General features: G+C 46.2%; 1 protein-coding gene across 3 annotated transcripts in view; it reads left to right on the top strand.

Moving 5' to 3' along the window:
- Window positions 1–560: 560 nt before the first annotated feature.
- LOC113902481 (multidrug resistance-associated protein 4) overlaps window positions 561–11,893 on the top strand; it is a 185,915-nt gene continuing 174,582 nt past the window's right edge. The window contains exon 1 of one of the 3 annotated variants that reach the window (XM_027557813.1): window positions 561–1,095. Coding sequence is in view for 2 of the 3 variants with exons in the window: in XM_027557812.1 (XP_027413613.1) it covers window positions 1,022–1,095 (74 nt within the window). In the remaining variant the exon portion in view is untranslated. The remainder of the gene's footprint in view (window positions 1,096–11,893) is intronic. The other 2 variants (XM_027557812.1, XM_027557811.1) reach the window with 2 other exon arrangements.

The following is an 11,893-nucleotide window of genomic DNA, read 5'->3' as shown; positions in this document are numbered from 1 at the left end:
ATTCTCCAGGCAAGAATACTGGCGAATTGGAAGCAGCTGGGTTGCTATGCCCTTCTCCAGAGGATCTCCCCCACCCAGGGATCGAACCCCCATCCCCTGCCCGGTCTCTTAGGACTCCTGCTTTGGCAGGCGGGTTCTTTACCAATAGCGCCACCTGGGAATCCCTCCCAATCTAAAAGGGCAGCGAAACGCGCAGAGGTCCCTACACAATGCAGCAACACGAGTGCCAACAGCCTGTCCCCAGTGGCAACATTCACTCATCTTCCAAAATCGTTTTGAGTTCTTCTAATCCTGTTACTTTTCTTTGGCTCTTGACACTCTGCAAACGTAATTTGTGCTAAACCATGCTGTTGTCCGACGTCAAAGGCTTGGCCGCAGGTCGGAGGACTTCTCAGAGGACCATAGTTTGGTACTAAGAGGACAGGGTGCCTGGAGCTCCAACTGTTCACGCCTTCTGTCAGCTTTTTCAGGATATTTGCAAAGTCGCAGCCGAAGGGGCGTTTCCGAGCAGCGGGGGGCGGGCAGATACTGCGCCTCCCCTCTCCACGTTCTGGGCCGGGGGGCGGGTACCCGGCTGGGAGCAATAACTAAGGCCGCGTTCGCAGCCAGGTGCGAGCACGTGGACGCCTAGGCGCTGAGCTCCGTGTTGCCGGGCGGTCCGTTTACCCTCCTCCCTTCGTCTCGTACCATCGCCCGCCTCCGGGCAACCTCAGCCCCGGCCAACGTTAGGCACCTCCGCCGCCCCTGCTCGCGGCCTGTGGCTCTGGGCTCCCGGCGATCCGGCCGCGGAGCTTTGCCGGCGTCCTCCGGGCGGGCCCGGGAGGCGGCGCGGCCTTGGGAGGCGGGGACCCGGCGGGCCGCAGGCGCTTGGCTTCCGGAAGCCAGTGGTTCTCCGGCTCCCGCTGCGCGGACCGGCGCGGCGGCCTGAAGTCCAGCATCCCGGCCAACACCTCCCGGAGCAGCGGGCGGCACCGACGCTTCAGCGGCTGGATCCCAAACCACGCTCGCCCAGGCCGGCAAGATGCAACCGGTGTACCCGGAGGTGAAGCCCAACCCGCTGCGGAACGCGAACCTCTGCTCGCGCATATTCTTCTGGTGAGCGCCCCGCCTGGGCCGTGATACCCCCGCCGCCGTGGGGCGGGTACCTGATGCCGCCTTCGCCTTTCGGGGGCAGAGGCGCTTTCCGTTCTCCCTCAGGCCGCCCGGCTTCTTGCCGCCGGTGGGGCCGCCCCGCGCCGGCCGCGTGGTCCCCGTCGTCTCGCCGGCTTGCGGGGGTGTGGGGAGCAGGCCGAGGAGGGGGACGTGGTCGCGGGGTTGCCGACTATCCCAGTATATTTGCTCGCCGCTCCGGCAGCCTCCGGTTCCCAAAGCAGGGGGAGCAGCTGGAGCCGGAGGCGGAGAACGGAGGCTGCCCATGGGGAGTTACCGCCCCGCCGGAGAATGGACCGGACCCTCCCCCTCACCCCGCTGCCCCCCTCCACCCTACCCTTAGCCGGCTTCTCCAATACTGCTCTGGGAATTTGCTCTTTCGAGCTAGAGCTGCACTTTTTTTTCGTTTTTTACGCCCCCTAAGCAAGCAGCTCATGAGCAGCTTCCTTTATGTAATTAGCGCTCTGGACCAATTGCCGTCTTCCAATAATGTCTCCATCTTTAACCATATTCCTTATGTGACATCTGCCGGCCAGTTGCACCCGGCTGTCTGTCTGTCTGTGACCGTGTCTGTCTCCCTCCCTCTCTGTCTGTGTGCGTCTGGTACCTAATTAAGGCAAATTTGTAATGGGTAAAGAGACAATTTTTATGTAATGAATGGGGACACTGTTCTTGAACATGTTTTGCTTTTGCCTGGGACACAGCGACGACTGGCTTTTGACCAACCGCTTTCCTATTGTGAATATTTATTTACCCTTCCACCTTTGAGGACTACTCTGGGCTTGGGGTCCCTGAAGCCTGTGGGGTCTTGTCCAGATCTCTAGCCTTCAGAGAAGCGATTTGTGGTTGTTCCTATAATTTCAGGCAGGGCAGGCAGGGCAAGGAACTCTCCAAGACAGTTTTTGTGGATTTTAAAAATGTATGTATGGAAATGGAAAGTGAGGACCTCATTGATTGTGGTAGGCACCCATTTCCAGTTTTCCTGTGGGAGCAGATGGAGCTATTATCTTTTACAGCTGAAGGTACTGAAGCATAGAGATTGAGGAAGTTGCCTACATCATATAGTGAGTAAGTAGTGGAGTGGGATCCTGAACTAGGCAGTCTGACTTCTGAGCCTGTGATTCCTGTGTGTAACTCCAGTTCTGTTAACTGTTCTGTTTAACCAACTGTTTCTGTTGGTATGCTTACTTGTTCCTAAATGCACAAAGAAGGTGATTCCAAACACACCTTTGTTCTTGTAGACAATTCAGGTTCTTGCTGTGGGAGATGATGCATGTGAAACACCTATAATCAAGCTTTAGGGCTCAGACCTGCAGCATCCTCCTCACCTGGGAGCCTGTTGTTGTTCAGTCGCTCAGCTGTGTCCGACTCTTTGTGACCCCATGGTGTGGAAGACACCAGGCTTCCCTGTCCATCATCATCTCCCTCAGTTTGCTCAAACTCATGTCCATCGAGTTCCTGATGCCATCCAACCATCTCATCCTCTGTCGTCCCTGTCTCCTCCTGCTTTCCATCTCTCCCAGCATCAGGGTCTTTAATGATGAGTCAGCTCTTCACATCAGGTGGCCAGAGTATTGGAGCTTCAGCTTCACCATCAGTCCTTCCAATGAATATTCAGGATTGATTTCCTTTAGGATGGCCTGGTTTGATCTTCTTGCAGTCCAGGGGACTCTCAAGAGTCAACACCACAGTTCAAAAACATCAGTTCTTCGGTGCTCAACCTTCTTTATGGTCCAGCTCTCATATCCATACATGACTACTGGAAAAACCATAGCTTTGACTATATATGTGGACCTGGGAGCCTGTTAGAAATGCAGTTTTCCTGCACTCATTCTAGATCGGTTCTGTAAAATTAGAAGCTCTTGGGATGAGGTTTAAAGAAGCGTTCCAGGTGATTCTGATGGCAGGTTGATGCTGGCAACTGCTTTTTAAATTTTTTTTTTTCTGGCAGCTGCTTTAAGCCACTCCTTGCACTGGCATTCAATATAATCTTTTAAAAAGGGGTCCAGACTTCCCTGGCAGACCAGTGGTTAAGACTCTGCTCTTGTAGTGCAGGGGGGTGACGATCCAGAGGAGAGGGGTTTCAGAGTTTGCAGACTTAGTTGTTGACCATAATAGCTGTCTTGTATTCAAAGCCTGAAGTACCTTAGTGATTTCCTTCTGTACCCAACTTCACTACCAAGGGAATGATGAACTGAGCCCAGCCAGGAAGTTTTGCCCAGAGAGAAGGCTCACCTTGTAGAGAAAAACCAAGTTTTCATGTTCTCATTGGGTATATACTTTAAATTTCATCTGCAGTTTAGTGTTTCACAGCAGTTTGCAGGTAGGGTATAAGGATATGGATATTGGTGATTTTACCAATATGGGTGTTGGTATTGTTGTGGATTTTATAGAAAAATATACATTTTTTTATATTTTGTAAGAAATTTAAAACTATAAGGCAAGAAAGGAAGAATAAGGATTTGTTTTTATTAGCCAAGTACACTTAATGATATTTTGATTGTTTCTTAGTCTTTCCCCTAGAAATTTTTATGCACACCTGCTCACCCATAAACAGAGTATTCGTCTTTTGTATAAAACAAAATCGTTTTGAGTATTGAAGCTTTCTTAATTTTCTTTGGTTAACATTTAATATAAATCTTCAAAACATGGTATTTAATTGCAATTTGTGCAGTCTTTCACTTTTGTTTAACAGTTTATTGCTGGTTATGATAAAATGACCAGTGAAAGGCCAAATTGTTTTCCATAAGGTTCGGACCAATTTGCCCTCTTCACAGCTGTTTGTGAGCTTATTTAAGTGTCAGCTTTGAATACCAAAATTAATTCTTCTAAGTCTAAGGTTAATATCAAACGGTCTTTGCTTTTTGGCCCCGCCATGAGGCATCCGGGATCTTAGTTCCCTGGCTGGGGATGGAACCTGTGTCCCTTGGCAGTGGAAGAGTAGAGTCTTAACCACTGGACCCCCTGGGAAGTCTGATAATATCAAACATTTTTAATTTCAATTTGTTTGATTTGTAAAAATAGAACCTTTTTTTGGTGCCTACTGACCGCTTATTTATTTTTTTGAATTGTGTATTAATAGATTTTTTTTTCATAGGCATTTATATTTTTGAAATAACTTGTAAAAGCACTTATAATTTTACAGATTTTCATTTCTCTGAATTTAAAGGTTTTAAATGATATGTGATTAAGTATATCAAGCTTTTTGGTTTCTCCTGTTGCTTTTATAATATGTCTTTGTAAAATCCCAGCATCATTTAAATCTCTGTAGGCATTTTATTTTAATCTTATTTCATTTCTAACAATAAAGCCAAGTAGAATTTCATTTTTTCCTGAAACAGCCCATTTTCCTGTCATGGTTTATTGAATAATTCTTGCTCATCCCTGTTATTGAAAATAAAGAGCACAGTTAACGAACTGTCTCCAGCTGGGGAATGGATTCTCCAGTCTGCTAAGACTCTCCCTGGCGATGTCCTTGCTGTCCTGCACTTCAGCCCCCTGGGGTGTGCTCTGCATTTCTCAACCACCTTCGTCCCAGAGGCCAGCAGGTTGAGGGCTAGTACAGGACCTATCCACAGAGATGAGGGTTGAGTAGGGTCTTGGACCAGATGCACTTGTTCCATCAGTCATTCAGTTCAGTCGCTCAGTTGTGTCCAATTCTTTGTGAGCCCATGGACTGCAGCACACCAGGCTTCCCTGTCCATCATCTTCTGCAGTTTGCTCAAACTCATGTCCATTGAGTCTGTGATGCCATCCAACCATCTCATCCTCTGTCATCCCCTTCTCCTCCTGACCTCAATCTGACCTCAATCTTTCCCAGCATCAGGGTCTTTTCTAATGAGTCTGTTCTTCACATCAGGTGGCCAAAGTTTAAGAGCTTCAGCTTCAACATCAGTCCTTTCAATGCATATTTAGGACTGATATCTTTTTGGATTGACTGTTTGATCTCCTTGCACTCCAGGGGACTCTGAAGAGTCTTCAGTAACACCACAGTTCAAAAGCATCAGTTCTTCAGTGCTCAGCTTTCTTTATGGTCCAACTCTCACATCCAAACATGACTACTGAAAAAGCCATAACTTGGACTATGTAGACATTTGTCAGCAAAGTAATGTCTCTGCTTTTTAATATGCTGTGTAGGTTTGTCATAGCTCTTTTTCTAAGGAGTAAGCATCTTTTAATGTCATGGCTACAGTCACTATCTGCAATGATTTTGGAGCCCAAGAAAATAAAGTCTGTCACTGTTTCCATTGTTTCCCCTTCTATTTGCCATGAAGTGATGGGACTGGGTGCCGTGGTCTTTGTTTTTTGAACATAGAGTTTTAAGCCAACTTTTTCACTCTCCTCTTTCACTTTCATCAAGAGGCTCTTGAGTTCCTCTTCCTTTTCTGCTATAAGTGTGGTATCATCTACATATCTGAGGTTGTTGATATTTCTCCCAGCAATCTTGATTCCAGCTTGTGCTTCATCCAGCTTAGCATTTTGCATGATGTACTCTGCACATAAGTTAAATAAGCAAGGTGACAACATACAGGCTTGTTGTAATTCTTTCCCAATTTGGAACCAATTTGGAACCAGTCTGTTATTCCATGTCTGGTTCTAACTATTGCTTCTTGACCTGCATACAGATTTCTCAGGAGGCAGGTAAGGTGGTCTGGTATTCCCATCTCTTGAAGAACTTTCCACAGTTTTTTGTGATCCACACAATCAAAGGCTTTGGCATAGTCAATAAAACAGAAGTAGATGTTCTTCTAGAACTCTCTTGCTTTTTTGATGATCCAACAGATGTTGGCAACTTTATCTCTGGTGCCTCTGTGTTTTCTAAATCCAGCTTGAACACATGGATGTTCTCAGTTCGTGTACTGTTCAAGCCTGGCTTGGAGAATTTTGAGCATTACTTTGCTAGTGGGAGAGATAAGTACAGTTGTGTGGTAGTTTGAACATTCTTTGGCATTGCCTTTCTTTGGGATTGGAATGAAAACTGACTTTTTCCAGTCCTGTGTCCGCTGCTGAGTTTTCCACATTTGTTGGCACATAGAGTGCAGCACTTTCACAGCATCATCTTTTAGGATTTGTAATAGCTTAGCTGGAATTCCATCACATCCACTAGCGTTGTTCATAGTGATGCTTCCTAAGGCCCACTTGACTTCACACTCACGGATGTCTGGCTTTAGGTGAATGATCGCACCATCGTGGTTATCTGGGTCATTAAGATGTTTTTTTGTGTAGTTCTCCTGTGCCACCTCTTTTTAATATCTTCTACTTCTGTAAGGTCCATACTATTTCTGTCCTTTATTGTGCTCATCTTTGCATGAAATGGTCTTTTAGTATCTCTAATTTTCTTGAAGAGATCTCTAGTCTTTCCCAGTCTATTGTTTTTCCTCTTTTTTTTTTTGCATTGATCACTTAGGAAGGTTTTCTTATCTCTGCATGATATTCTGTGGAACTCTGCATTCAGATGGACATATATCTTTCCTTTTCTTCTTTGCCTTTCGCTTCTTTTCTTTTCCCAGCTATTTGTAAGGCATTCTCAGACAACCATTTTGCCTTAAATCGTAATTCCCCTGACACTGACCACATTTCAGTTAGTGAACTGTCCCCTTGCAAAGGGAGTGTGGTTGTGGAAACTGCCATTGATGTCAAGACAGACTCTCTAGAGACTCGTGTCAGAGAATCTGATGACATGAGGGGGATGTGAACTGGCTGAGTGCTGAGATGGTTTAGGGAGGTTGGTTCTGTTAGGTTCTCAGTAACTATCGATGGTGAATACATATAAATGTTTAATTTCAAACTAGGATTCTTGGCACCATTTTCAGAATTCCACTTGTATGAATCTTGTTGTTCTTCATTAACAGTCAGAAATCCACATGTTGTTGATGGAGTCTGGGTGAGCTCTCCGGGGCTCTTTCTCTGGCTTTGTTCTGTTCTGCCTTTTTCGACACATATGTAATTTTTTTAATTAATTAATTTGGCTAAGTTGGATCTTAGTTGGGGCATATAAACTCTTAGTTCGGGTAGGCGGGATCTAATTTCCTGACCAGGGCTCAAACCTGGATCCCCTGCATTGGGAGTGTGGAGTCTTAGCCACTGAACCCCAGGGAAGTCCTCCTAGGCATTTAGTTCGATTATTTTTGGTGATTTTATACAATAACTGCAGCTCCAAGGAAGATGCAGAAGGATCACCCTAAAGGTGTATTAAAGTTTACTACTAAGTCCTTGGGCTTCCTTCATAGCTCAGTCGGTAAAGAATCTGCCTGCCATGCAGGAGACCCAGATTCGATTCCTGGGTTGGAAAGATCCCCTGGAGAAGGAAATGGCAACCCATTCCAGTATTCATGCCTGGAGAATCCCTTGGACAGAGGAGCCTGGCAGGCTACACTCCATGGGGTCGCAAGAGTCGAACATGACTTAGCGACTAAACTACTACTACTGCTACTAAGTCCTTACCGTGAAATAGTGTAACAGATTTAACTCCTGTAGTTTATTCTTGATATTGGGGTTTTATACTCCACATCTGGTCAGCCTGAGAGATGGCAACTAGTGTCCATTCAGATGTGTCAAGTGAGTAATTCGCTTTTCTGAGTCATCCACGGGTCCCCCGGTGTGTTGACTCCCTTCCCTTTGTTGACCTGAAGCAGACTGTCAAGATATTTCTCCCGCAAAGATGGGTTTATGTGGGAACAGCAGAGAATTGCAGTCTGCAGCCATGGGAAGCCATGTGCAAGTCTACAAAGGAGAAGGAAGGAGAACTCTTATAGAGGGAAAGGAGACTTGGCAGAGTTATTGTAGTGAACAGAATCCATGGCTTTTCATTGGCTGAATCCTTGCCAGGAAAGGAAGATTGTTACCTCTTGCCACTGGGCTCTGATATTGTTGCAGTCAGGAGAGCTCCCCTTCCTGGTCTCCCAACTATGTAATTGAGGTTTCTCTGTGTGTTAATTTTTTACACCTGTGTGTCTTTCCCCCCAGACTATGTCTCCTCTGTGATGTGTGGAACATTTTCATCCTAAATCTTGCCTGTAATGTTTCAATGGAGCCAGAGAACACTGTCCTTCTTACCATGAGGCTATTACTATGGGTTTGAGTAAGATAAACCTCTTTGAGTGTTTTCTGTAATGAGTTTGATCTCTGCTCCAGGAAGATCCCCTGGAGAAGAGAATGGCTATCCACTCTAGTAGTCTTGCCTGGAGAATTCCTTGGACAGGGGAGCCTGGCGGGCTATAGTCCATGGGTTACCAAGAATCTGACCCAACTGAGCAACTAACATTATCTGTTAAACTTGCCAGTGCTGTTCTTACTAGTGAGTATACAGCAGTTTCTCAGCCCTCAATATGATTGACTCACCTTGTTGGCCCTAAAGTTTGAATGCCTAATCCCTCCCACTTTATATTATTTATTTTTTAAATCAATAAATTAAGATCTTTTTGTTGGAGTTTTCAATGTCAAACTCAAAAATTAATAGACTGAATAGACAGAAAAATAGAAGGATATAGGAGACCCAAAAAGCACTATGAACCAGTTCAACATGGTTAAGATTTATACAATTTTCACACAACAGCAGGATGCAAATTCTGTTCGCATTCCCATAGATGATAAATCTCTCCAGTGTCGAGGAGACACTGATACATATCCAGGGTCATGAAACAAGGTGCAGAACTTTCATGGTCTAAAGGTGTTGAAATCATACAGAGTCTGTTCCCTTATTACTGTGGAATTATGTTAGAAACCAATATCAAAAGATACTTGAAAATAACCTACATATTTTCAAGATCTGCACCCTGTTTTTAAGTTCCTCTCAAAGCATGAGAACAGCTGGCTTGTTCACTCTTGTGGGGACTCAACAAGGTATTGGGGAGGAAGGGGGCTTCCTGTGTTCGGAGATAAATATACCTGGTCCTTGACTCCTTGGATAGTAAACCCTCGTTGCACCTGGTTTTGTCTTCCTTTTACCAAAGTAGGACATTGAGGAGCTCAGAGTTAAGTCAAGGTGACAAATTCCAGAGTATGGGCTATGACCTCCGTGTTGCTGTGTGTATTTCCTCACCCGGGGCACACAGAATGCCTGGATTGACTGAGCTTATAAGGGTGATTGAGTGGAAATCTCACATTTGTCAACAGAAAGCTCGTGAACATAAAGTTGCTCACCCAATAAATTGCTTTTATTTTTCAGACCCTTGTTGGTGTGTTTTGTTGGTGAGGATGTGACAGATTATGTGATAAACCCATCTGGCTACTACTTTAAACTTCTACTGAAGAGATTTCTCAACTCTGAAGAGATTTCTCAACTCGGCAGTGTACCTTCTTCCCTTTCTGTAAAGAGAGAAAGTTGTCCTGGTTTTTTTTTTTTTTTTTTTCTGTTCAGAGAGGAGGTTTAACAATTCCATTTCTAATTACAGTATTTCCCATCAGTTTTAAAAAGCTATTTACAAGAAGCATTATTACACTGCTGCTACTGCTGCTAAGTCGCTTCAGTCATGTCCGACTCTGTGCGACCCCATAGACGGCAGCCCACCAGGCTCCCTCGTCCCTGGGATTCTCCAGGCAAGAACACTGGAGTGGGTTGCCATTTCCTTCTCCAGTGCATAAGAGTGAAAAGTGAAAGGGAAGTCGCTCAGTCGTGTCCGACTCTTCTCGACCCCATGGACTGTAGCCCACCAGGCTCCTCCATCCATGGGATTTTCCAGGCAAGAGTACTGGAGTGGGGTGCCATTGCCTTCTCTGATTATTACACTACTTCTACTTTTAAATTCATTAAACACTTCTAAATATCTAGAAAGACTAGATATTTCATATATGAACTTACTTATCCACTATGTACACGGTACTGTTAAATAAAATTGCACACACCTAATAATGGTTATAATTTGTGGTATCTTCTAAATATGACCATTTTGGCCTGAACCATTTCCTACCTCACTTCCTTCTCTCTACCACCAATTGTCCTGTTTTTAAACAGAAATTCAGTTCTGTTGCTCAGTCATGTCTGACTCTTTGTGACCCCATGGACTGCAACACGCCAGGCTTCCCTGTCCATTACCAATTCCTAGTTGCTGCTGCTGCTGCTGCTGCTAAGTCACTTCAGTTGTGTCCGACTCTGTGCGACCCCGTAGACGGCAGCCCACCAGGCTCCCCCGTCCCTGGGATTCTCCAGGCAAGAACACTGGAGTGGGTTGCCATTTCCTTTTCCAGTGCATTAAAGTGAAAAGTGAAAGTGAAGTTGCTCAGTCGTCTCTTAGCGACCCCATGGACTGCAGCCTACCAGCTCCTCCATCCATGGGATTTTACAGGCAAGAGTACTGGAGTGGGGTGCCATTGCCTTCTCTGACCAACTCCCAGAGCTTGCTCAAAAACTCTGGGAGCTTGCTTAAATAGAAGGGAGATGGCTTAAACCTTAAGCCTGGGCCTGTAGGGGTTGGTGTATTGGTGCCTCAGATTACACAGGTGGCGTTTATATGAGTTCTGAATGTTCGTTGAGCAACACAGTTTGTTCACTTGTAAAACATAATACATTTTTAATAGCACAGGTAAGTGCCTCCGGCATATCAAGCCCTCAATAAATGGGGACACCGAAGATTATTGCAAGACCCTCCCTCCCTCCCTCTCTCGAGTGGATTTGGTCTTCTCTGCTAGGAGCCACTCAGAAAGTAAGTTGAAGTATTTTGAAGGGAAATTCCGCAGGGCCGCCTTCTCATCAGCCCCGTTCCTCAGGAGGGATTCCTTTCCTGTAAAGGGGGGAGACCTTCTTAGAAATCCTTACAGGAAGGATGAAGTGCCACTGGAAGGAATCCTGCAGAGCCAGCCGCCAGCTCATAGACACAAAGAGGGAATCAGTTGCCTTTGATTTCTGGGAACTGGCCTCTTTAGTGAGGGCAGAGCAAAGTTAGGGAGTAGTACCTAGTGCTGAACATGTGTGGAAAGGTTGGGCTGGGGTTGGGTGAGGTTCCTGTGGGTGAGATTAAACTCCACTTGCAAACTGCGGGTGAACCCGAGGCCAGCCTCGCCATTCTGTGACTCCCAGTCATCTCCGGCTGATTCTTCTGGAAAGTCTTACTCTGAGAGGTTGGTGGCAGGCGAACGGCGGGTGGGGTGTCCACACACAGGTTGAATCCAGCTGGCCCAGAGCCACACAGACAGCCTGTCTGTGGTTTAAAGCCGCACTGTGGTTTCCTCCTGCTCACGTGTTTAGGCTAAATTCTGGCAAGAATGTCAAGGCAGGCAGAGGTGAACATGAGCGCCGCTGCAGCCCTCTGTATGTGGAAGAAGCCACCGGCCCAAGCGTGGTGAAGCGTGTGGGCCTGAGTGAGGTCAGGAGCCCCTCCAGGCTGGCGGCGGCCTCCAGGCAGGAAGGGGTCATCCTCCACACTTCCTGCCTCCTTCGTGCTCACTTCCTCCGGCCTCTTTCTGCTTCCTGCCCCTGCCTTCTGTGTTCTCTGCTTTATTTTGTAGCTCATTTTTAAACTTTTAAATTTATTTTTAAATGTTTTTATCTTTTGGCTGCGCTGTGGGGAATGTGGAATTTTTAGTTCCCCGGCCAGGGATTGAACCCCTGCCCCCTGCACTGGAAGTGTGGCATTTCAACCTCTGGACTTCCAGGGAAAGTCCCTCTGTTTTGTTTTTTATCTCTGCCGTCCCTCCCTCCCTCCTTAGAAAATTAGCCCCACTTGGTAGTCCCACAGAAGTCCGCAGTGAGGTTTGGTGATCTTTGAAGATGTGGGTTGAGGATTATCAGTGGAGGGCCTGGCCTCCC

Source organism: Bos indicus x Bos taurus, chromosome 12 (assembly GCF_003369695.1).
Source record: "Bos indicus x Bos taurus breed Angus x Brahman F1 hybrid chromosome 12, Bos_hybrid_MaternalHap_v2.0, whole genome shotgun sequence".
NCBI lineage: Eukaryota > Metazoa > Chordata > Mammalia > Artiodactyla > Bovidae > Bos > Bos indicus x Bos taurus.
Note: the sequence above shows the minus strand (reverse complement) of the source record. Positions and strands in the feature narration are given on the sequence as shown.